At 39.7% G+C, this 26,516-nt stretch overlaps 1 protein-coding gene across 5 annotated transcripts in view; it reads right to left on the bottom strand.

Moving 5' to 3' along the window:
- Nucleotides 1-26,516, bottom strand: part of PTPRO (protein tyrosine phosphatase receptor type O) — a 196,660-nt gene that overhangs the window by 25,493 nt on the left and 144,651 nt on the right. For 2 of the 5 annotated variants that reach the window (XM_053662210.1, XM_053662209.1), the window contains exons 13-17: nt 19,206-19,345; nt 17,126-17,258; nt 15,133-15,253; nt 10,735-10,803; nt 3,002-3,037 (exon numbers count right to left, since the gene is read on the bottom strand). In XM_053662210.1, coding sequence (XP_053518185.1) covers nt 3,002-3,037; nt 10,735-10,803; nt 15,133-15,253; nt 17,126-17,258; nt 19,206-19,345 — 499 coding nt within the window. Of the gene's footprint in view, nt 1-3,001; nt 3,038-8,232; nt 8,317-10,734; nt 10,804-15,132; nt 15,254-17,125; nt 17,259-19,205; nt 19,346-19,448; nt 19,576-26,516 lie in introns of those variants that run through there. The other 3 variants (XM_037136640.2, XM_037136639.2, XM_053662211.1) reach the window with 3 other exon arrangements.

Below are 26,516 nucleotides of genomic sequence, written 5' to 3'. Positions count from 1 at the left end.
GAGAGAACAAAGGATTAGACTCTGAAGGGCTGTTTGAGTTATGGTTTTACTTTATTTACTGTGTGACCTTGTAGAACGTACCCAACTCTTCCAAGATTCAGCATTCTCATCTACAAAGTACTACTATCATACCAACTCCCAAGGTTACACACAGTATATTATAGAACTTTCAAGTGCAAACAAGCTTTACCAATAAGGAATTGTGCTGTAGTTACACTGTGTCCGGGAACCGAGGCAGGACTGTGGGTGGAGCTCATCGTATCCACAGACTGCTCCCGGGGTCTCCTTCCAAGAGATCCCCGCCTGGGGGCTTGCACACCCACACAGACAGGGGCAGGTTCAGGGATACAATCAAGTAAGACACCTGAGCATAGGTTTCTGCCTCTGTAGAAAATGTTCTTACCTCCTTTCTTGTTTGTTTTTTTAAGTAAGGATTATGTTTTATTTCCTATAGTTTTCAGTAGCTGCTTACCTTTTCTAGAATCTACCAGCGCCAATCTGCTCCCTAAGCTTCTGCGGCATGCTGTACCCTGTCACCTGACTCAAGCCTTTCCACTCATCTGGGTCCACACAGCTGGCCCTCATTCAGTTTTGTTCCACGTTGCTCAGCTCATGTCATCTACATGTGGCCTTATGTCCTCATAGCAAATACACAGTGCCTAGTAGTTACTTGTTTAAAGTTGTTGAGCAGCTAATCTGACAGTTCATTTATTTTAAGATTTTAGTAGATGTTAAAGGGCATTATACCTTCCAGATAATACATTTAAACTTGGATGCTTTTCCTTAATAACATTAATGACTTATATACATACAACACTATAGATCTGAAATATTTCCACTTGTTACCTTGCTCTATTGGTGGCTGAGGTCGACATGGCCAACATTACCCCATGCTCCAGCAGACAGTCAAGGCTACGAGAATCAGGCGAGCCGTCCATGATCACATGGCTGCCACGCCATAGCACCCTGCGTGTTAGCCAGGGAGAATGGTTCCTGCTTAAAAGCTTTTCCCCTTCAAACTTTCCCTCCTTCCCCAAAGTGGCTAAACCCAGGAGGATCAATAGAGACAGCCAGCTAGAGAAAATGTTTATGGGTTAGAAAAAGCAAATGCAGAAAGAAAAGGGAAAAGAGATACAGAGGAAGAACCTCAGGGAAATAGAAATGTGAACATCAGGGAGAGGAAGAAGATGGTAAGGAGGAGAAAACAAGCACCTGGAGGGGACAGAGCTCAGCAGGACAGAGATTTAGAGGGAAGGGGGAAAGACAAAGTGAAGGGAAGAAGTGGTGGAACGAAGATGAGTGGACATGGGAAAGGGGGGCCAAGGGCACATGGTGGTGGGGGGCATTTGGAGTGAAAGAGCAAAGGTAAAAAGAAAATGAATAGAAAGGTGAGGGAGGGGGAAGAAAGCCCCTCAACACATGACTTCTAGAGAAGGAGATGGGATGAGAGGCAAAATGAGAAGAGGGAATGAGGAAGCTGGTTTGATGCAACGTTTTGGTCTGTGGGCGGTTTCCCCCACTCCTAAACTCAACCCAAACTTCTATCCACATCCTGCTTCCCTTTCTCCTCTCTGCCTGTGTCTTGGGAGAAACAAGCCCTAACAGAGTCTCAACTTTCGGTCCCAAGACCTTGTCCTCTAATTAATCTAGTCTATGCCTCTCTACCCCACTTGACCCAACCAATAATTTGGGCAACAGAGTGTTTTTCTTCCTGTCAAATCATTCCTTCCAGGTGCTGGTACCTCTTCTCTCTTTAGGCTGGTCTTGTCTCCCTTGCATCACTTATATATGTCAATGGGAGAATGACATATATAATGACACTGATTCGAAATAGATTTAGGGAAAAATAAGTCTGTTACTTATATGTGCCACCATATTATGTCATTCAGGGCTAAACAGAAATATTTTTGCATTGACTTTTCTTTTGTATTACATAGTCCCTGACCTTCTCCCATTGGCATGGGTGCCATTAATCTGGCTGGAACTCCTAAGCGCCTCCTGTTAATTCCCTAACATTCTATCCTAGGCAAGTGTCAGGGATGAACTCTATTTGTAGGGACTTTACCCTCTTAATATGCACAGTTAACTAAAGGCCTGGAGGTGATAATCTAATTAGGTTTTTGAAATCAACTGATGGTTAATTTCATCCATCGGAATCTTAATTCTTAAGACTTAACAGTTCAGTAGATAAGGGAAACTGCAGGCCAGCAAGAACAATTTTCTTTTTCTATTTATTATGAAGATTTCCTGAGGCAGCATCTCTCAAAGCATTTACTATAGCTTCAAACGTAGTAAAAGCCTTTCTCTGCAATAAGCACAGGACTTCGAAATACAAAATGGCAAAAGTTTTCATACAATTTTGATGTGGCCATACATTAAATTTTTTATAGATTTAGAGTAACAGGCTTTCTTCTGAAAGACTTATAATTCCTAACAACCCATTCCCTCTCAGATTTCATATGTTGATATATTTTTTATCCCTGACATGGTTTCTGGGACATACTTTCTTAGCAGTCATGGCCATCCATATGTGTAAACACACCAACACGTAATAGCTCAGCTGTTTGAATATGCATTTGCTTCTTCCTTTCTTTTTCAAACACAATTTTAGAAGAGTTTATTTGAGCCAGAGTGAGGACATATGCCTGGGAGGAAGGTCTCCAATGCTCCTAGCCTCTTTCTTAAGCATCTCTTCTATTTGAACAAGCAATCTCTTCGATTTGTGAAGTTACCATTATGAAGACCATTTTAAAATTAAATATTTTAAAATCAAGTAGTAAGAACATCTTACTGTATTATATACTTCCAAACTGCTGGGAGACTGGTCCTTAAATGTGCTCACCACAAGTGGACAGTGGTAACCGTGTCACGAGGGAGGCACTAGCTAACGCAGCGGTGGGAACCATAATGCAGAGTGGAAATGTACCAGGTCAGTGTGTTGTGCACCTTAAACTTGCACGGTGTTAATTATCAATTATATCTCCATAACAAAAACACTTACTTAGTCAGTTTTCTCTTCTTTAAACCATTTTTACTCCTGAAAATTAAAAAAACAACACAAATTTATCTGGACAAAAATTTACATGATGATTAAACTTGAAATGTTTTAAATAATTACATCAGGGACCTATAATCCTTTAATTTTTACTAAACATAGGTCAGGTCTATTTAATTACTTTTCCTTAAATCAGAAAATAATAACTTCAGATTCATTTTTTAAAACTCTATTAGATTGCAGGAATATACCTACATTTATGTTTAATAGTTGCCAAAACCGGAATTCTGGAAATATATAATATTTTGCTAGTGGTGATTAGGTTGCTGAAGTATTTCGTAAATATATACAAGTATTGACTGCCTGAGTGCTCCCAGCTCTGAGGCAAGAAGTGTAGAATCAGGGAATAAAAGTGAGAGATCATGGGGGAGGGGATATGCCGGTCTCTTAAAGACTGAAATAGCTTCTCTGGACATTTTTGCTGTGACTCTGTGCTATCAGGGTTGGCCTGTGTCTCACATAATTCTACAAAGGCACATTCATATTCAGTTTTAAACCAGTGTTTAAGCTACTGAAAAGTTGAACCTATTACTTGTTTGTTCTTAACTCATTACTAGTTTGTAAGCTCAACTACATGTGATGCTAAGGTATGCATCAGCTAATTATATTTCTAAAGGTATATTTAGGGTCACAGTTTTTAACCTACAAGTAAGATAACTAACTTAACGCCAAGAGAGAATCGGCTGAAACACTTCAGTATCGTATCTTAATGTCTTATATAAACAATAAATGTTGCAAATGATTGTGAATGATACTTTTTTTATGAATAATTTTCAAAGGTCTTTACAAATGGATGGAAGCACCCAAACCTTCAGAAAATAAACAATCTGCAGTACAAAGCCAGGTGTGATTTGAGTGCTCTCCTGGGCCAGACTATTTCTTCCTAATGAGAAGTCTGAGTGTTCGGATACCTGCATTTCCAGAAAGCCTTCAGCAGAATAAAGCGCCACTTCCTCTGGGCCTTCACAGCGCTTTACTCATGAAGGTTTTCTCACGTTGTCTGACCGTCAACCTGTCAGTCTGTCTGACTGCTAGACCGCCCCTCCCCGCAGAGCTGAGCACAGTTCATGGAACATGTAATGGGTGGTTAGTAAATGCTCACTCAACTGAGTTGAAACAGACATCTTTGCTGTGTCACCGGGACCATTTTACCGAATGATTCAATTAAGAATCTGATACTGGACTTGGGCTTCCTGAGGTCGCAGTGGGGAAATGGGGCTTGTGGATGGAGAGAAAGTAAAACAGGACAGAAAATGTAGAGAAGTACCCAGAAGGCAAGGAGTGTTTCTGGTCTCAAGTGGTTTTTATTTCTTCCCAATTATGCGTGAAGACAGTCCATTCCAACGGTCCTGTCCTGTTGTTTTTCCTTCACCCCCTCTTTGTCTTCTATCCTTGAGGTTTAAGTGGAATAAATATTCCAGTTTTTACTTTGCCTTTCCCTTACCCCCTCAGAAAGCCCTGCTGTAATATGAGACAGAGCTGTGTCCTAGAAGCATTTGGGAATCTGAAGAAACACCTCTTGAATAATTTTGTCCTCGGCCCTTGCAATGAGTGGACTTTAGGGATCCCACAGTTACTTCATGTAGCAGGAGCCAACTACTGAAGCCCTTTAGGAAAGCAGAATGTCAGCAGAGATGACAGCTCCGGCAAAGTCAGAAGGCTGCCAACGTATTCTGTGTGAATACAATCTGTATTTTTAGTGAATTTTTTTTAAAGGAAGAAACCCTTTCTATCGAGACAGACCTGAAGGGAAACTGGGAAGAAACAAATCTGTGTGGGAAGTGACACTGAATAAATGCAGCGCCGAAGCACTGAGCTGCTACTATCGGACGTCTGTGCAGAAACCCATTCCTGGGCCAGGCACACTCGTTTTCCTCCTGATCTCATTCACTGGCCGAATGAACTTAAACCAATACGAAATTTTGCCACAGGTTGCATATGACTCTCTGTCATACTCTTATCATCCTTAAGTGTATGTTTTCCTGATTTGTATACAACTTTCATTGTTATGGCTAGATTCTGTTGGATTCCTATAGGTGCCCCATGGCCAGGGGACATGACAAGACTGGATTATGAGACTCCACAGCAAGACGGATATAATTTTCCCTACATTTGTAATTGCTGTGTTAATTCTAAGACTAAAATCCAGGGAAATTCACTTGTAAACATGTGATTGAAGGCTTTGCTAACAATATTAATGTTAGCATATTGTGAAAAAAAGCTAGGGTGCGTGCGTGCATGTTGCAGTGAACATTTGGGATGATGCATAGGGTAAATTCTTGTCATGCAATAGATTTTCTGAATAACTGATAAATAACAATCATCCATTATACATTATACATGCACATAGGATCACCCATTTAAAATTGTTTGCCCTTTTGTTTGTATTATGGCAGGTTCAAATCCCTAATGATTTCAAGAAGCTGAGATGCATTCTTTGTAAGTTCTTCATGGTATGACAGTCTTAGAAAGCCACCCAGATTGGAATTCAGACTGGAATTCAGTGCAAAGAAAGATAGGAAGCAATGGCAGAGACATGGGAGTTATGAGAGTTAAAAACAAAACCAATGACAGCCCCCAAATTCTAGTCATCCCTAATTCCATGAGCACTACTTACTTTCTCATGAGCTAAATGGAGATCATCCCCAACTCCTAAAGAAAGGTCTTTAGGGCTATAGCATTCTCTCAATAGACAAGCAATAACCATGAGTAAAGCTGAGCGTTTTAAAGTCAAGGTTGCTTCATGCTTATAAGGTCACCTGTTGACAATTGAGAATAGGCAGGAGCATATGGTAGTAAGAGAAAGGAGAGTGATGGCATTGGAGCCTTGAACAGGAAAAACAATCGGAGATCATTAAAGCCAGAAATCCTGGCAGAAAACAATCCGGAGACTAGGCCAACGGAGCACTGGCGTTCTGCGCTGGTTCTTCTACAATCTTGGGACGAGATTTGAGCAACACTGTGAGAAACAAAACAGATTTCCACGCGAACCACTAGAGATGCTGGGAGGAACCTAGAAAATCAAGAGCAACGTATCTTTTTGTGAAGGTGACAGTTCAGGGAAGGACCTGAGGAGTCTGTGAACTGGAGGGGGTAGGTGAGTCAGTAGAAGACAAGTAGCAACCCGGGGGTTTGGGCGGCTTGCTGAGCACTGAGGTAGGCTAGGAGCAGGGACCATGAATTTTACTTATTTTATGTTCACATGGCACGAGCCTAGGGCTGAGATTACGACTTTTTTCCTGTATGTTTTCACTGGTCGACATGTGCGTAGTTTACTGAAAGTGACAGAAAGCATGGGGCTCTGTATTCTGCCTTCCCTTCTCGCCTGGAGATAGCTCTTTACCACTTCAGGACAGTTCTGAACAGCACTGCAGGGTTTGGACCCCTAAGGTGGGTCTCCTGTTATTTGATGAGTGCTGTAAATAGTGAACCTTGAAGGGATTGCTGAAATTTGATCTTGTATTCACCAGAGAGGTCTGTTAAAGAAGATATGCAAATAACCATAGGCCCGCCTGATGAAGCTTAAAATGACTGGTGGAAAATGAGAAAAATCCGAGAATTAAGTAGGGGAATAAATATAATATTATATGCATTTCCTCTCTTTTAGTTCAGTTGAAATCTGTGAAGGGTACCTTGAAGGTATTTATTAAAAGTATTCATTCTAAAGGCAACCATACATTGATGTTTCTCTCCCTCTCTCCTTCCACTCTAAAGATAAATAAAAGCTTTAAAAAAAAGTATTCTAATGGTAGGTAGAATACTCAAAGGTGATTAGATGTTGAGTTAAAAGTAAACTTATATTTTGAAGAATTTATGTGCATTTCTCACACCTGAGAGCTATTGGATGTTAAATGCTTAAAAACACTGTGTTGACTCTGGTGAAGAAGCCCTTGCTGAAAACTGCACTGAAAACAAACAGGGTGACCTTGGACGGGTCCTCGTCACCTGGTGCGTCCTCTGACTTCATTACTTACGCACTGGTGTCTGCCCGCTTTCAAAAGTTTGTCTCAAGTCTCTCTTGTTTCTCTCTCTCTCTTTAAAGAAAATACAAATTCTGGCATTAACAATCTGTGTTTGAGGAAGTCCCTTTTTCATATTTCTTTCACTGAAACTTAAAGCTCTAAACCTTTCCAGCTGTATTTATTTTGTCCTCACAGGAGCTGGAGAACATTTGATCAATTGTCCTTTTGGATAAATAAGTCTCCCATTGCTTTCCATTTTCCCTTCTTCTGCCTCAAGCATAGGCCATTTTTTTCTCAGTCCATGAACTTTTTAAATTTTCTTTTTTCTGAGTCCTTCTCAAGTTGTCCACATTTCTAGACCCATCTGTTTGCACATAGTTTAAAGATGATGATTTTTGTCAGTTCTCTGGGAAAACGCTACCTTTTTTTATGGTTAAGGGAAAGAAATAGTACTTCTAGACTATTTAGTCTCAGAATTCAAGATGATTAGGATTAAAATTATAATTTTTAAAACTGAAAAAGATATTCTTTAAGACTTGATTATCAAAAAAAATTCAAAAGCCAAGAAAACAAGTATTTAAAGGAGACTGCTTTTTATAAGAATAGACTTCAGAGGCACCTGGGTTTGGAAGCTGAATATTCTATGTACTGTGATGTTAAGATAGTTGATTTCTTACTACTCTATTTCCACATCTCTAGAAAGGACTGAAAATACCCTAGGCACAGTTGTGGGGACAATGATATAAAATAATTACTGAAGGAGGCTTGAATATGGTCAGTTGCTCCCTATTCATTAAAGAGTTAGCATTTGTATTAAAAATTTTGGAGGCCCCAAACACAGGGTATAATACTCTGGGTTTCTTTACCTTAATATATTCCTTTTTTCTTGGCAATATGGAACTCTGAAATGGATGGAGACAGTAAGGAAATGGAAAGCAAAATGTATAAAGATGAGAGCCGATGGATAGACTCAAGAAGAAACAAATGACTAGTAATAAATGGGAGCAAAGCATGCCAAGAACATCAGCAGGAGAAAATTTAACTGGAAACCAGTGTTAGCATCTTGGTACCACTAAGTGCTTTAATCCACTTTAATGTATAATTAATAATTTTGGGTGCTGCCATCACACAAAAGAACTTTTCTGTTTTGCTTATTTCCTGAGAGCTCAGTTTTCAAGACTGTGTTAGGTAAACAGTAAAAAGAAAATCACTTACCAAGGATTAATATAAAATGCCAAAAGATAATCAGTCCAAAGACATGAAGGCAGCAGGGTTAAGAAAGCAAATATACTCCTACGCCTGCGAGCATTAATAGATAACAGATGTAAAGATGAGGAAGTGGCCAGAGTTAGTAATATAAATTGTGAACAGACAGCAGTACATTACTTACTGAAATCAAGCAAAATAAGCACCTTAATTATTATTAAATATCATTCCATTCCATGAAATTTAAATCTGAGGGCTGAAGTGTTATAATATTGCCAAAATCAGCTTTATTCACACACAGCCTTTTATTGTAATCAGATACATTTTTTCCCAACTTATTTTGTGCTAATTAGTCCGCCATGAGGTGATTACATTTAGCATTCAGGTAAATGAGGTGCTTCAATGCCTCATTAGTTATCTCGAGGCTTATTCTTGGATATTACCCTTGCAGTGCTTAGGCCTGTTTTAAGGAGCCTGTATAACATCATCGGATAGCTAACTGCAGCTTGTGGGAGGAAATATAAATGGTGACTTTACATAAACCGATCCTGGTGAAGACCCTGAGCTTTCGGAACATGTTCTTACAAAGCTGTGCTTCTAGGGCATTACTATGACTTTCTATATTGTTTTTATATTAACTTCTACATCATTTCTAAACAATAACCCTTAACACAGAGGTATGACATGACACTCAGGTATCATTCATTCAAGAAAAGCAGCTCATCCGTTGCCTAGTCTGTAATCTGAACCAATACTCAGCTGAGTGGGAGCCCATGATTGAGTTTCACTTTAGTTCTAATTCAGACATTTGGTTTAAAAATGCATGGTTTGAAACCAATTTCAGACACTCAAATCACTTGTATAATAGAATATTCATTAATACATATTTTAAAGCATCTTACGGTGGCATCTACAGTTATTCTGAGAAATGGGGGGAAATGCTGTCACCTTGTCACTTTAGCTACCACGAATCTCCACTGAGACATCTATTCTTGGTCAGCCAGAAAAGGCTGGTGCTGGCAAGTCTGTCTGCCAAGCGTTGCATGAGGATTTTCTTGATTTTATGGGAAGATCCTGAAGTGAATTCTCTTTTGCCTCAGTTCTTCTTAATGGGTGGCCCATATTCTATAAGTTGTGATTGGGTGTGCAGGCCATACATAGCTCTCCCGAGTCACAAGTATAACCGAATCATTTCCTTCATGGACCACTTATTGCTGCTGTGTGACTGGGCCTTCTTTAAGGGTGGGCCAGGTAAATTTGTTCATTGATAAACAAATATCAATGAATTAGTCTCTTACTCTTCAAAACTGTGTTAATATAGTTGAGCAGTGCTAATACTTTAGCAGAGCTAAGATACTTGAAACCTAGAAATGTTTCCTAACTTTTCATCATCAAGGGTTTACAGGTTCATCTCTCTTCACAGTTGGGTCAGTGGTATCTGAATAGCAAAATTCCATTCAGGCTAAAATTTAAAAACAGCACAAAAGAATCCTGTTTCAAGTCGACTTTCAACTAGAGTGGGCATTAGGTACATAGGTGCCAACTCAGGGAGGTGGAATTCATATTTTCAGTAAAGTCCTCCCTGCCTCATTGATTCTGTAGAATAAAATGTCCCGTCTTGAAGAAAGAGATAACCTATTTCTTCAAGGTTAACCATTTTGGGGCATTAGTAAAAACAGAAAAAATATGACTTACTAAGAATTAATACGAAATATGTGTATTTAAAGGCACTTTGCCCGGTTGCTTGCATCAAAGTCAGACTAGATCATGTAGCAGTGTCAGCTTCATAGGAAATGGTTACTTAATTGGCAGTCTCGCTGGCTACTCACTGCAATGCACTGTTAATTCCCACATATGACTATTAAATACAATGTCAACCAATTTAATCTCCTGACAATGCTTTCTGAATTCTCAAAGTACCTCCTCCCTCTACATCCTTAATATCCGAGGATAAAGAAAAAAATGATGCCATGTTTTCCCATGGGACTTTCCTGGCTTTGATATTTATTTATTTATTTATTGGCTTTGATATTTATTTACCCGTAAGCGTAGGAGCTGAGGGCCCTGGGCTGTGTAATTCTACTTGATTCATGAACAGAACGGGTGACTTATGTCCCCAGGGACTGAAATGCGAGTTTTAAGTTGAGACTCTGTTCTGTCTCGTGCTGCGTCCATGGGGAACCTTGACCTGCCTTCAGCCACCTTGTGTTCAGGGTGGCTCCTGCACTGAAGCCCTTCTTGTTCATGGTCATGGGCTACTTGCAGAACTGATGATTTAGTCCTTTGTTTAACACAGTAAGTACAGGGCAGGCTTGACATTTAATGCATAATTGCATTAAACTAGCATATATCAATATACTCTGTGAAGATCTAACCTTTGGAATTCCTTGTCAAAGACATTTTGAAAGAATAATCCGACAAAACCATTTATCCCCCAAAGACTAAAATAAAGTTTGCAGGACACACAGCATACCTAGGTTGTCTAGAGGCTTGTTCCGAAAGAACACTCACCAGTTGTACGGGAGCTTTCCATCCCTCTCCAAGGACGCAAAATTGACAAAAGTCCCTGCGCCACACTCCCTGTGTGAAAGGAATCGCAAAATCAAGGTTACTGCTTAATGGAGACACACTCTTTCACCTTGACATAAGAGGTTTTACCTGCTTATCATCATGGCATTTTTCTAAAAGTTAAAATAAATTCGATGGGTTTTTCTATTGCATAAAATACAAAATAGAAAGATCAAACAAAACAGTTTTTCACAAGGTTGCATGTCTCTATAGCAAATAATCTGAGGCCCAAACATTTCAGTTCACAATGCTTTCCAAAGGGCACTCAGAATCTTAAATAAATCTTTAACTGTTTGGGATTTAATATGTTTTACAAGGTAAGTTATAGCAAATATCCTAAAAAAATGAAGGGTTTTTTTAGAGAATATTCTTGATGGGGTTTTATTTTGTGTAGTGTACTGGTTTCCTCTCTGTAATGGTGATGGATCAAGCTATACTGTTATCTTCTGGCAAAATTCTCCCTCCAGTTGGGACACCCATAGCTTTCATCACTTGAGAGGAGGTGGAAGAGGCTGTGCAGAGCCTGTTACCCAGAAAATTGCTTATTAATCTCTCAGCAGAAAATATGGTTAATATTTTTTCTAGAATTGGAGTTAAAAAGTACACATATTCTCATGCCTTCGCCATCTTTTGCTTAATATCATGCATGAATGACCTAGCTCACTGGGGCTCATACACCTCATTTTCCCTCTACATGAAACTCATGGACTTATTTAGACTTGCAGCAGTGACGTTGACATTGGCAAAATGTTATCTCCCTGTTCTTATTAGATGGTCTGAGAATAGTTTTATTTTTTTGAAAAATATGCAAATATATTATTATATCATATTGTATCTTAAATTACATATCCCCAATTGATTTGCCTATGTTAATTTTCTATAATATATGGGAATTTATTTACATTTAAACTAGAAGGATAGTTTTTACCTTCCAGTTCAAGGGTCCTTAAATTGGGGTTCAAGGATAGAATTTAGGGCTTTATGAACATACTCGAGGAAAAAGTGCGTCTTTATTTTCCTAATCTCTCACTGAAATTTAGCACTTCCTTTAATTAATACAGTAGGTAATAAGTCACAATATTACCAGTACTTGTGAGATTTGCTAACAATAGATATTGCAGATATTTTTTTAAAGACTTGCTGCAGGTATTGTTCACGTTTATCACTCTGGTGAAATAGGAGAATTACTAGACACCTACTAAATATTGTGATCTAATGTATTAACAAAAAAGCATACATCACATTTGTTCTTTTAAATACTTTGATGACCATGCTTTAACCTAATCGTTTGCATCGATCCTGTGTATTTTATTTTACACACTTGAAAAGAAAGCCCTGTTCTCGGAGGAGGGCCGCAGGCTTCACCAGACTGCCGGGCATCATGGCACGAGGTGTCACCAATCTGTGCCCTAACAACCAGCGGGCTGGATCAGAGCCACGCCTCTGAAACATTACGCAGTGTGCAACCTTGAGGATGCACCTGCAATAACACCCTCATAAATGGCACTTCTTTCATTGCTGCATCACCGCCCCCACCACTGTTACTATTACAGGCTAACAGGGATTGCACACTCCCTATGAGTTGAGTATTATGTCCTGGCATTACTGCTTGATTGCTCCTCACTACCCACTGACGTAGGTGTCATGATTGCCTTTTGCTATATGTTCTTTCCCTGGCCTCCAGGCTACCTCACTCTTCGTTCTCCTTCCATTGCACAGGAGGTCTCTTGTCAGTCTCTTGCTGCTACCTTTATTCCTCCAGGAAAATCTTAATTTTCTCACTTTTTCTTGCTGCTACCTGGGATTAATCTAGGGCTGTGTTCTGTAATTTGCACTTCCTGGATTTCATCCCCTCTACAGCTTTAATATCATTTATATGCTAAGAACTCCCAAATTCATATCTTCAATCCAGACTTTTTCCTGAACACCAGATTTTTATGATCAACTGCCTCTCCCCACCTGTACTTGGAGTCATCTCAGACATAAAATTTCTAAAACTAAAGTCTTTTTTAACATATGATTTCTGTTTTTAAAAAATTTTTGTTTATGTATGTATGAATTTATTTATTTATTTCAGAGAGAAAGGAAGAGAGGGAGAGAGGAAGGGAGAAAAACATTGTCGTGAGAGAGAAATATGAATCGGTTGAATCTCATACCCACCCTCCACCGAGCCACCCTGACCCCAAACTGCAACCCAGGTATGCGCCCTGACCTGGAATCAAATCAGTGACCTTTCGCTTTACAGGATGATGCCCAGCCAGCTGCACCGCTTCGGTCAGTTCCCAAACTGAAGAGTTGCTGTTCCGCCAACTCTGAAACCCTTTCACCTGCAATCCCGTTTTAGTACGTGGCAGTTCCATCTTTTGGTCACTGGGGCTGAAAACCTTGGAGTCATCTTTGACTCTCATTCATATCCGTTCAACATGCAACTTGTTAGCAAATCCTGTTGCCTCTTTTTTCAAAATTTATCTGGAACCTGATCATTTTTCCCTCCCCACCACTGCTGCCACTCTGGACCGAACCACTGCCATCTTTGTCTTGCCTGGATTACTGTTGTGGCCCCGCCAGGTCACATGCCTGCCTTGGTCCTCATCTCATTATAGCTTGTTTTATATAAAAATCAGAACAAAAATGTTGCAATGTAAGTCAGATATTTTTAATCTTTTGCACAAACTCTGCGATGGCTGCCTATTTATTTAAGTTAGAGCCCAAGTCCTTACCATGGTGTAGGAAACCCTGTGTGACCGGACAGCTCCTGCCAGCACTCCTTCATTCACTTCTCTGCATTAGCCACTCACCTCCAGCTATTCTGAACCTGCTAGTCATGCTCCTACCCCTTCGGGGCCTTTGCCTTGGTTGTGCCCTCTACTGGGCACACTCTTTCCCCAGATGCCATGTGGCCAACTCCTTCATGTTCAAGTCTTTTCTCAAGTGTCACCTTTTCAGCGAGACCGACCTACCTCTCAGAGCTCCTCTCCCCACACTTCCCACACAGGCACTGCCAATCTCTCTTAACCTGCTTTGTTGTGTTTCTAGTACTGTCTGCTAACACACCGTATAACCTCCTAACTTTTATCTTTATTATTTATTGGCTATCTTTTCTATTAGAATACAAGCTGCATGGAGGCAGAAGTTTTGGTCTGTTTTGTATACTGTCATGTTCCAAGCACCTGGAAGAGTCTGACACATAAAAGGTGTCCTCTGATATTTGTTAAAGGAGTGAGTGAAGTTTCGGTAGAATACACAGAACACACAGGTTATAAATCAGGGTTTGCCCCAAGCAGCATGATTTCAGAACTTTATATTCTAACTACAGTGCTATAGCACTGCCCTCCCGATCCTTCTAAGATTCGTTCTAATGCCAGCATTAAGGCACTTGACGTTTATGTTCTTGACTAATCTCTTTTCTTTACTTTCATGTTATCCCATTTTTATTTCCTTCCTGGCACAAGTCAGTTGGCACCTTTAAATGTATTTATTTATGTACATCTCTTCAGCTAGGTTCTGAGTGGACAGCTTGGGTGTCTGATTTTTCTTTGACTATGCCATGTAGGCACATCATATAATAGTTATTGGATGGGTCCATTTATGTATGAATAGGTAACTGACAGAACTTCGACAAAGGAGAAGGATGCTTTATCGATGACAAGTCAGTGGGCAAATATACACTTGAATCAAATTTCCTAAACCCCGTAGTACTCAACTAAGTAACTACTTAGTTGAGTAGTTTCTTTTCTTTTAGAGAATTGATCATTGTTTGTATAATATAGGGGACCACAGAAGGTTCTTGACAATGTTCTCCAATAAGAAATGCATCAGTGGTCAAAAGAATAGAAAATCCTCAAAACCATAAATCAAAAGACCTTTCTAACAGCAATAATGATGAAATTGCCTGCCACTCTGAATGACATAAAGAAAAATGGTAGAGGAATCTCTACAGGCCTACTCATAAACTCTATAAATACTTCCTCATGAGAAATAAGGGGAGGGAATTCTTTTATTGTGGTCTCCACATATATTAACTTCTTTTATTAATCATACTCAGTAGATATAGATTTTTTCTTTTACTCCAAAACAACTTTGAAATTATTGAAATGTAATGTATAGGATACCTAAAATTACAAGATCCACAGTTAAAAAGTCTTACTTTGTGTAAACCAATAATCTTTTGCTTTACCATTCAATGGTAGTGATTTCTAAAATAATACCAGAAGTCTTCTTAGGAAACATGAAATACAGGTAGACACTTATTGCTGTAAAACCGAGGTCTGCAAAAACACACGTGCATGATAAATAGAATATTTTAAAGGCTGTGGGTAAGATTAACCAAACCCAACTCACCTAGCCATCTGCAGGTGCTTTTTCCTGAGGATGATCAGGGTGACCAGCAGCAGCCCAATCAGCAGTGTGCTGAGGATGGCCAGCACCGAGATGACTACCACGTTGGGATTCATCTCTGTAACTGAACAGATGAGCCATACTCTTTAGTCACAGCTCCCACGGCATGGAAATGAACAGAACCATTCACTGTTGTCCATCTGATTTTAAGAGCAATGGACTTACGATGACAATAATGGCAACAGTGATGCTTCTCCAAGCTGACAATGTCCTCCTCCTGGTCAACTCTAAGTTACTAGACTGATAAATTTCTTTAAGGCCTACATTCTGGATGTTCTTATAGAGGGAAATGATTAACTGTGAATAATTCCTGTGACATGGTTTAAATTCATTTGATAACCAAAAAACAATCCAGAAGTCATTATCGTGTATTCTCATTTTTTTTACACTTTCAGAAGCTTGCAAGTTCTTATTTTATGCCCATGAGCTTAAAGGCAGAAAGCACAACTGTCTATTTCGCTCACAACTAATAATGTATATGAAAAAGGCATTAGCAAGCTACCATCTGCTACAGCACTTAACACATTGCTAGAAGCAGGCACTGATAATCTGTAGCCATATGCTGAGAGGTTTCCATCTGTACAACTCAAGAGATTAAACATATTAATAAATTGTAGGGCCCTTCAGAACAGGGGCTGTGTCCCTCTCATATACTTCATGTGATAATTGGTCTGCCATGGCACTTACACATGGCTTAGTTCTTCACACTTCGTGGAAGAGCAGAATATTAATGGTGGGATTCTAGGTCAACTGTGTTATTAACACTCTGAACAGTGGACCAGAGAAGGAGAGAAGAGTGATAATATCCTCTGTACTGTTCATACAATCATGGCTGACATACACAATCCTTCAGTCTCTGGGTATCACCACTTCCCATTTGGGACGATGAGGCCCCAGTTCATGGGCAGAATACTTGAGCAAAAAAAACCATCAGACTCAAGGTCAGAAGAGCTTGTTCAAGTTTACGTGCCTACTAACTGCCATTTGAGGAGGCTATTTTATCTGTCTCTCTTGGCCTCATTTTCCTCATTTGTAAATAAGTTTAATAGTATCAACTGCTTCACTGGTTTGCTATACAGATGACAAGAAATAATGAACATTCTATTATACTAAGTAGAGTGCAAAAAGATTTAAAAAATGAGAGACCATTAATATGATAGACCAATTAGATCTATTGTTGTCCTCTCTTCTGAAAAAGAATTTAAAAACCTAAACACAAATAAAAAAAGCCCACGCTATTCATCATTGGATACAGTGGCTAAAGATATGACAAATGTTACAGAAATGAAAACAGACCCAGTGAAGGGCTATGTGATAATAAGCATGATTTTATTACAGGTAGTTTTGTAGGAGATCTGAGATTGTAGGGTCAGACTCTGACATACGGGAGAATAAAACATATAACTCAGAAAAAGAGTAAGAAAACTACATTATCCTAGATCTTTCATTATTTTTAAATTTCCCCACTCATGGTGTCTGCTTGATTAGAAATTTTGCTGCTTTGATTCAATAATTGAGGCTTGCCATTGCGTTTTAGCTAAGGGCCAAGGCTGAAATAGATGAACCACAGTTAATTAGGGCACTGCGGCTACTAATGAAGAGGATGATGAAATTGGTAACAAGTAGCTTTTAGACAGCATGTGCCAGGGTTTTATGCCCTTTATTTCTAAGCCTCAAAACAACTCAATAAGGTACAAATTATAATTCTAGTTTCACAGATGGAAAAAAAAGGGGTTGGAAATAGTAAACATCTCCCTCTAAGCCACACAAGGATTGAAGTTAAGCACTCCCGGACCTCAAAGCTTGGAATTCTTCAACAGAAAAAATACGGGTTCCATTAAAAGGATAGATTATATTTACTTTAAAAGAAAATATAGGAACAATTTGAAAGATGTAACTTTCAGAAACAGCAGACCCCGCCAAGGCATGCGGTTACCCATTGTGGAGACAGCTATGAACACTGGGACGCTGGGGCTGTCGTGGCTGATGCTGGTGACGCTGCAGTTGTAGGTGGTGGCCGGGAGGAGGCTGGAGATAGTCACGACGTGAGAAGAAACAGAGATCGGGTCCTGGAGATGCAGACAAGAAAATGAACGTCATGTAATCTCCCATTTTGAGTCTTAAGTTTTTCATAGTTGAGTTGGTAATGTAGAGACAGAGTGAAAAATTTAAAAGCTGGAAAAGGAGAGCAGCAAACGAAAGAGTTATAAACAACGTTACAGTGAATGTAATGCCGCAATTAGGGGACATAAGTAGGTGTCCACAAACACAGTGTCGTGTGTGTTCACATTCCTAGCCGTTAAACTGCTGGGTCAAAAGTCGTGTATTTTTAATTTTGAAAGTTATTGACAAAGTATCCTTCATAGACATTTTCAAGTTATCCACTGACTATCCATGTTTGAGAACACTGTTTCCCAACACTACTTCTAACACAGCATGGCGGCAAATTCTCTGAGCTTTTGCAATCTTATTAGTGGGTTTGAATCACATTGTAATTTCATGTTGCCTGTCATTCACCTTTTCATATGTTTAAGAGCCTTTTGTGTCTACTTCATATAAATTATTTGTTCTGAGTTGTTGGTCTCCATCTTTTCTTTATTCGCAGTAGTTCTTTGTATATCGAGGACACTATCATTTTTATCTATATTCTCTGTTTTTAAATGACATCCACCAGAGGCACAGTGGCTTTGCATCATCAAAAACACTTCATATGAACCCATTACATGTAGAACAGGTTGTTAATGCAGTGAGCCAATAGTCAGGCTAGTGATGAGTACTATTGTACGATATAAAAAGGGGGGCAAGTGAACAATCTCTCAAAATAAGTTTCTGAAGCATCAACGCCTCGAGGCAGGGAGGGCATCAGCACTCACTCCCCACTCCTATCTCTCCTGAGCCTGTAAAGGGATGCTTCTATGGAAAGGCTTTTGCTAACAAGACTCCATTATAGTCAGTAGCACCATCGTTTTCTTTGCAGCTGCAGGGGGAAAAAATCTACCACTGGCAGAGCAGTTATTTTTAAAAGGATTCTTGGCATTGAAGAAGGATTCAGCTGTTCAGTACAGATCAAAAAGAGTTAAGTTAATAGAAGGGAATATAAAAAAAAGGGCAAGGAATAAAGCAAATTATCTGAACAGTCAGTATGAAAAGCTTTGTACTCCCAGAAATCCTTTAATCTTCTCAATCTCATGGACTTTATTATTTAAAAAGCATCAGTTATTCATGTTTTATGGTTCTCGTCTCTACACGGTGTGTTGTTAATATCCCTCACAAATACACGCTTTTCCTTCTATGTCTGACTGTAAAATAGTTTTTCTCTTGTGGCTTTGTTGCCCTGACAGCCACTGGCACACGCCCTTCCTTCCCCTCGTTCTGACCTGGTGGGCAGTGCCATCACCTCTGCGATCCGTGATTCTAAAGCCCTACCAGTCACCTCTCAGCCTTCATTTCCCCAGTGAAATTGTCCCCCTTACTAACTGCATATGGACGCTTCCTTTAAGTTTCCTTAGTACTCTGGACCTCTCCTGTGGCACTTGGCTTACTGCAATGATTTCTAGACTAATGAAATAGCAACAACTGTGTGAAAAAAATTTGTGAAGATAAATATTAATTCTACCAATTGTGTTCCATACAGCGACTCTCACAAAACTGGCAACCGGCTTGTACTTGCTAAATGATGTTTTATATGACAGTGTCTTCATCCCCTCAATTAACTTAATGTCCAACAGGAAAAATTAACCACTTTAATTCTTCACCGTGAACCAGAGTGGCTCAGGTTTATGGATGAAAGATAAACACAAAGATGAAAATAAACTTCTGCAATTTAGCAAGTTGGTTCTCATCATATATTTTCAGCTTCTTCTAAGCATATTGGTAATTTCTATCACTGAAACACAAAAGCATAAATGAACAGCTTTCATTTCTATAGTTCAAAGACATTAAAGATTTTTATTTTGCTCAGATAATCAGCCCTCATCAAAATTAACTCAGTAAAAGAAAACCAATGTCTACAGTACCTGGAGCTTCCTTTCCTGGCCGGAGCCCATTTGTTGACAGAAGACTTCGAAGAAATCAGCTACTCCCTCTTCCACCCACAGTAAAGTCACCGACGTCTGGGTTTTATTCACTGCAAAGAGTGATTTTGGAGGAGCTGGTTCTGAGCAGAGAAAAGGTTTTAAAAATTTAATTCAATATGACATATTCTTTCTTCTTTATTGATCAGCAGGATACAATAGCCAAACAAATTCAAAGTTAGGTACTTCAGACTGCCGCAAAGATTTTCTATTTCTTTTGAAGTATGTCCTTTCACGAAGATCATCATCTAACTGCATCTTTCCTCCTCTTCTATTTTATACTTCTCTTTTTTGGGAACACTTCTGTTTTCTACTTCAGGTTTACTATAGACATAATCTATTAATAGTTTGTATGCATCTGCACGGGAGTTGGCATTGCCCTGATAATCCAGAACTTAATGGGTGAGAAACAAAAGCACAGTACGGATATCTGTGCTTAAGAGGCTGAGACAAGTAAAAGTGATGTGCTCCCTCCTAAGGGAGAGATTCAGTCTGGTGCTCAGCCAGCAACCTGCCTCCCTTTCTCTGGAGACTATTTACAAAAATTTAGTTAGGAATGACTTCCTGAAAATATAGTCAGAATTAAAAGGGGCGAGGCTAAATAGATGATATGATTTCTTGTTTAAAGGAAATGATGGATGGAATAAAACCAGACTCACAAATACAGCGAACAGACTGATGGTTTTCAGAGGGGAGAGGGGTTGGGGAAAATGTGAAGGGACTGGGAAGCTCAGATCGGTAGTTACAAAATAGTCGTGGGGATGTAAGATACAGTGCAGGGAATACAGTCCATAGTATCCTAATAACTGTGTATGGTGCCAGCTGGGTACTGGAAATGTCAGGGGGTGCTCGGTAAAGTATATGACTGTCTAATCACTGTGCTGTGCACCTGAAACTAGCACAAAATAATATTGAACATAAACTACAACTGAAACATTTTTTAAAAGAAAAAGATTACTGGAAAGGGACTGGATGGTTAATAAAATGTTACAGAACTGATCTCTTTGTCTTACTCTTTTAGGCATTTTATCTCGACCAGTAAATTAATTCATTAGTCACGTAAGCCATGCTGCCCTGCCCCTTCACACTCATTTTTAATTACGTAACTGAATCACTGAACTCGTTGGCTTGAGACCAGACCCCTGCCTGTTCCCACATCCTCAAAAGGGATCTGCTACCTCATTGCCCCATTTCTGAACCTCTGCTGATCCCCTCGCTGGGCTGCTGCCCTTGGGATGTTGCCTTACTTTTGATGACCTCTGGTTTACAAAGTGCTGTGCTTGAAACCAAGATCTTAAACCAGGGTCCCTGTTACCTGCTCAGACCTTTGTACTTCACATTGGCCATCGCCTGTCTTGCTGTTGGAGTCACATCACAGTGTGCTCTGCCCTCCTGCCGGTCCCCGTCTCACTACTCACACTGTTTATGTGTTACTTGGATTTCTTTTCGTTTTCTGCCCACTCTCAAGTCTGTCTCAAGTTGCTGGCCTTTAGAAGTGCTTGAAAAAGCCCTGGAGGCCCTTTCACTCCCTGGGCAGGTTTATGTCTTTGTATGGGAAGGCTTAGGCCTGCTTTGTGGAATGGCATCATTATGGTCTTGTCCAGAAGAACCAAGAAGGATGTCAGAATGCTTTCTGACATGATTCATTGCAGGTAACCTAAATTTGTGTCCAGCTAAAAAGAAGCCTTTGTTCCATCCAGAGGCAGCTTGACAAGGTTAGGCAGAAGAGTTGAAGGAGGAAAGAGATGAGTTAGTCTTGGGCAAGATTAATTCACAGTAGATGTCAGGACCCCTTTCTCATTTGCAGTGAAGTGTCTACTCTTCTAGACATCGTTTTGTCTTTCTTTCCTTCAGATGAAGACTATTGCTAAAACACAGAAGCCACCTTCCACTTCCCACATCCTTTATAATGGTCACTGTTAACAGGACTGTAAGTCAGAGGATGAGTCTGCCAGTGATTCTGGCTTGGGTGGAACTTGCATCTTTGGAAGAAAGCATGAGGTTGTTTGGAGCACAGGTGAACGATTTGTTAGGCTGAGTCTAGGCTGTTTCTCTCCAAAAAACACACACCACTGAAGAGTATGCCTCTTGGACAATGACTGTAAACCCTGGGGCATCTCTATATTTTTTTCTGATGAGTAGATAAAATAAGTTTAGTTATCTGATAGGAACATTGTCCAAATCCCAATCTCTGGGTCTGACCTTTTTACACATGTATTTCCAATCATCTATCATCTGTGCTCACTCAAATACCTCACTATTACCTCAAGCTCTGTGTGGACAAAACAGACCTGGAGTCCTGGCCTTCTCACAGATCAATTCTGATTTCCAGCTCCTCCTGATTACCTCGGGAGGACCATCACTCTTCCAATCATCTAAGCTAACAGTTCTGTGGCTCTCCTCTTGCTTCTCAGAACCGGAAAGCATGTCTTTTGATAATTCTTGTCATCTCTTCCTTTTGTCTTTTCTGTTCATGACGTTTCAGGCTTTGTCATTACATTTATTAGTCATGGCAGTAGTCCCTCGCTCCTTTTCACTGCCTCTGCTCAGCTTCTTCATTTCTCAATGATGGCTCAGGTCACTTTAAAACACACTTCGCTCATGTTAAATCTCATCTGTGCCATGATCAGAGTGACTTTCAACCTTTTTCGCCTCATGGCACACGTAAGCTAATTACTAAAATTTTTCAGCACACCCCAAAATATACTATATTTTTGCCAACTTGACAAAAAAGTAGGTGTAGTTTTGATTCATTCATTCATATACCAGGTGGCTGTTGTTGTGCTGGCAGTTGTCATTTTTGTATTTGACAATCTAAGGGCAAAGAGATCAGTGACCCTGATGAAAGAGTCATGTGCTGTCTATTTTAAAAACTCTTGTGGCTCCCTGGTTGAAAATCACTGATCTGCTGTGATGGTGTCTGTTGTGTCAAATCCACGTGGGCCAAGTTTTACAAAGATCCTGTTTCCATTGGCCACAGGTTACCCCTCTGGCTTGACCACCACCTGTCCTTCACAGACACGCTGCTCCCAGGAAAGCTGGTCTTCTCGCTGACCATCACACAGGCCATACTTAATTCATGTATTTCCCCTCATTGTACTCTTTCTTCTATTCTGACCATTCCAAGGGCACAATGAAGTCTTCTTGAAGCCTTACCTCATGACTCTCTCTTGATGAGCCATCCTATCTCTGACCTTCTATTGCCATTCATTTTTTTCTATTTAATCTATATGAGTGAAGTTCTGATTCTACTATATCCTATTAGATTGTTTAAAAACATGAGCCATGTGTTATAAAAATATTATATTGTCTTCACCTTGAACCAGTCACCTGTAGAAACTCAATATATATCTCTATTAAGATTTAAAAGATAGATCAAGATTCATTAACCAGAGGTGTTAGGATTCAAGCACCAATCAAGACCAGACACACCGGGGTTGAATTTTTATTTAGTTTGCCTTTTCACTGTAACTGTGTTTATAAAAATCATCAGCTTTCAGTGGCAGAGTCAAGAAATATGTCTTGAAAACTGGAGTAAAGCTTTCTTTTGACCTGGCTGAGAATGTGGATCTAAGTAATGGCTAAACACTGCTTATTATAAATATTATTAATTTCGTATGATAGGAAATACAATTACACACAAGAACCCAGCACCTTTTTATTGGTCTCTGTCTTTCAAAATTGTATTTCCGCGAAATTCATATGTTGAAACCCTCACCCCCAACACTTCAAACTGTGATAGGACTTAGAAGGAGAGCCTTTCCAGAGGAGACGAGGTTAAGATGAGGCTATCAGGATGTGCTCTAACCCAACATGGCCGGTTTCCTTTTAAGAAATGTGGGCGCAGAGACACCAGATATGAATGGTACAGAAACAGCCATGTGAGGACACAGCTGGAAAGAGGCTGTTCGCAAGCCCAGCAGAGAGGCCGCAGGAAAAACCAAACTTGCCAACACATTGATCATAAATTTTTAGCTTCCAGATCCATGAGAAAAACATTTCTATTGGTCAGGCCACCTAATCTGTCATATTTTTATTATGGCAGCCCTAGCAAGCAAATTAATAAAGGCTTTTATTATTCAAAATATTGGATATAATCTAGCTTATAAAGGGAGAAATAGGAATACCTTGTTTATGTTATAAAGACTAGATGAGCTTTAAGATAATGTATATACAGCACTTTATATAATATAAAGAATCCTGTAGATATTAGTTATAGAACATCTTTTGAGTATCACTTTCTATCTTTATATCACATTTTAAATCTTAACTTCTTCAAAATTGCCCTGCTTCACAATATGTCAGATTTTCTTTTGGTGAAACTAATTTCAGGGTCTATGATATTTGATGTGAGAATCTTGTAAAATAGATAGACTATTGTTACAAAACAGGGTACAGAGACAGGGCTGTTTGGTTTTAAGCACTCTCCAAAAGCTTTCTCACATTGCTGATCTTGCAGTCGACTATTTGGCCCTCTCCCTTTCCTCGATTTCTCTCCCCTTCAGTGCCTCTCCTATGCGAGTTGGCAGGTCAACCTTGTTTTATAAGGAAATCCAGCACCATTCACAGAGCATGGGCAGACTGGAAAGCTGAAAAGCTATCTTTACCATTTAATTTAGATTGGATTAGGAGAGGCTCAAGCTGTTGCTTAGGCGCTCTGGGGAGTGAAGGTGACCTTGGATGAAGTACAAGCTAGTGTGTGACTCTCATTCACTGCTCTGGCAGCAAATCTCTTATTTCCTAAGGAATTCCAAAGGGAGCCAGGTGTAATATTTAGCCTTGGAGCAGAGTAGAATGTATTTATTGCCTAAAATCCATCTTTCTCTGACAGCTATTACATTGTTCCTTATTTTAATGTGACCCATTAGCTTAGCTGCTTGTAGAATGAGGCTAATGGGGTCAGGATTCTACCTATGAGGACCAACTAGGTTCCTGCCGCTTACATTTCATACCTCTAAACTGGGTGAGTCATTTTACAAATGTGCGTCATTGGAAATACAGGGAATGCGATAGAAAACCATTGTAAAAAAAGATAAATCATAGCAAAATCTATTTTTAATAAATCCTCAGTTTCACTGACAGCAATTTGCTAGCATCACAGTGTACAAAGGATGGTCTTTAACATCTATGTTACATGTCTTTAAAGTCTATTTTTATTTTCTTCAACTCAGGCAGTTCCACCTTAAGCAGATTAAGCTGTATAAATTGGGCCAAAAAGCAGCTGTGGCTTCAGCAGTGTAAACTGCATAAGTTATGTTCAACTTGGTCAAAACATCTGCAAAAGAGAGCACTATTTAAAAGAAAAAAGAGATGTAGAGAAATGATTGAGGGTGAGTTAACACTGATATGCAATAAAATTAAGAGGAAAATTATATTAAAGAGCCAGAAACTTTGGTTGGAACTACAGTTTATTAGGCCTATTCTCTTGTTGACCTTGAGAGATTCTCTCCCTAGATAAATTTAACAAGTAATTAGACCACTTAAAAACAACCTTGAGAACTTTTAAAAAATACAGGCAAATATTTAGCATTAAATTGTAATTAGGCCCTATTCATAAACAAAATTTCTTCAGGAATTAGAAATACCTGTCTTCCCACTGCAGTTTAATTAAAGCCTTTATGGCTTAATGATAGCAAATGTAATGTCCCCTCTATGAATAACTGGCTATGTTTATGGTTTTACCAGTTTATGTAGCTTCTAAAGATTGGTAGAATTTTTCAGAGAAAGGTCTCATTTCACTTGGTTTCAAAACAAAATGTCTGAGTTCCTTTTTTTTGGCTCCAGGAATATGTACTTTTACTTAGCATTTTTATTTAGTTAGGAGTTACCTATTGCACAATTCTTAGAACAAGATCACACTGCTCTTAAGGATCATTAACTTTGTTGCCTTTACTTATGTCTAAATTAAATTCTAAAACTTGAAGGAATATGGAAGACCAGTTCATCCACACTCTCATTTTATAGATGAGGCAAGTGGGAACCAGAGGGCCTGAGCCACTTTTCTAAGGTAACACAGCATATCTGTGAGAGTGACAGTTGGGATCCAGGCCTCTGCACCCCTAGTTCAGGGTCCTTCCTACACTGGCTTCCTCCCCACAGAATACGGGTGTTTCCCCTCATTTCAGAGTCAGCTGGGGATGATGATGCCTCCTTGAAAAAGTCCCAGAAGACCAACCTATACAGAGTGGCCACTTGCATTATGTACATACATTAGTTCAGAGCATCACAACCACGACCTTATGAGTCCATCATTGAGATTCTTCTAATACATCCCAAAGAAACTTGCAAAACATGCAAGTCACTTTATGATGGACAGGAGAAGTACTTTAGAGGAAGTGCTAAAGTTGTGTGGCATGATTGTGGGCAGCTGGCACATTGCAGTGAAACTTACAGACCACAATGGCAAATGGGAGCAATATACAAGCATATCCAGACGAGGTATCAGCCAGCCGCAGGGACAGGAATGGAGCCGTGGAACGTGACATGCCTGGCAGTCTAACCCAGAAAACACTGCCTGTGTGGGGCTGCTGGCCATCCAGGTCTATACAGGAGGAGTAGCCCAGCAATGACCCTCTGCAAACCTGAAGGACGTGCATGCACATACAAGGAATCAATAGAAAAGCCTTCCACAAACTCCCGTCATCACTCCCACCCTTCTCACCTACCCCATTAATACCCATAGACTCTATCCTTCACCATCTTACTGCAGATTCGCTCAGTCTAAGGCCACTTTCTCCACGGGCACCCTGGGCTGTCTCCTCTGGCCCAGTCAAGGACGTCACTCTAACAAGTCTCACCTATAACTATTCTATATTGCCCATTTTCTGCTCTGTCGAATCATTCTGATTAGCTCATGGAAAAGCTGTTTCCACCTATTTTAAGGAAAAAAAAGAAAAAGAAAAACAAAAGAAAACCCAACCTAACAAATGAATACTCTTGGATCCTCTCCTTCAGATCCTTTTCTCTTTATAATAACACTCTTCACAAGTTTGGTTACTCTAGCTGACATCACTCTTGAAATCCTTTCCATTGTATTTCCCCTCAGCACTCTACCTAAATGACTCCTCCCCAAATCACCAGCGACTTCTTCATTGCATGATCAGTGGTCAGTTCTCATTTCTCATCCTGACTTTGCAGGCTGGACAAGTTGATCACTGTCTACTCACTGAAGCACTTTCTCTGCTTGGCTCTAAGCACGTGACATTTTTCTGTTTCTCTCTGTACTTTACTGTGCTCCTTCTTAGGGTTTTTCCC

Source organism: Artibeus jamaicensis, unplaced genomic scaffold (genome assembly GCF_021234435.1).
Source record: "Artibeus jamaicensis isolate MK-2021 breed Jamaican fruit bat unplaced genomic scaffold, CSHL_Jam_final contig_233, whole genome shotgun sequence".
In the NCBI taxonomy this organism is placed as follows: domain Eukaryota; kingdom Metazoa; phylum Chordata; class Mammalia; order Chiroptera; family Phyllostomidae; genus Artibeus; species Artibeus jamaicensis.
Note: the sequence above shows the minus strand (reverse complement) of the source record. Positions and strands in the feature narration are given on the sequence as shown.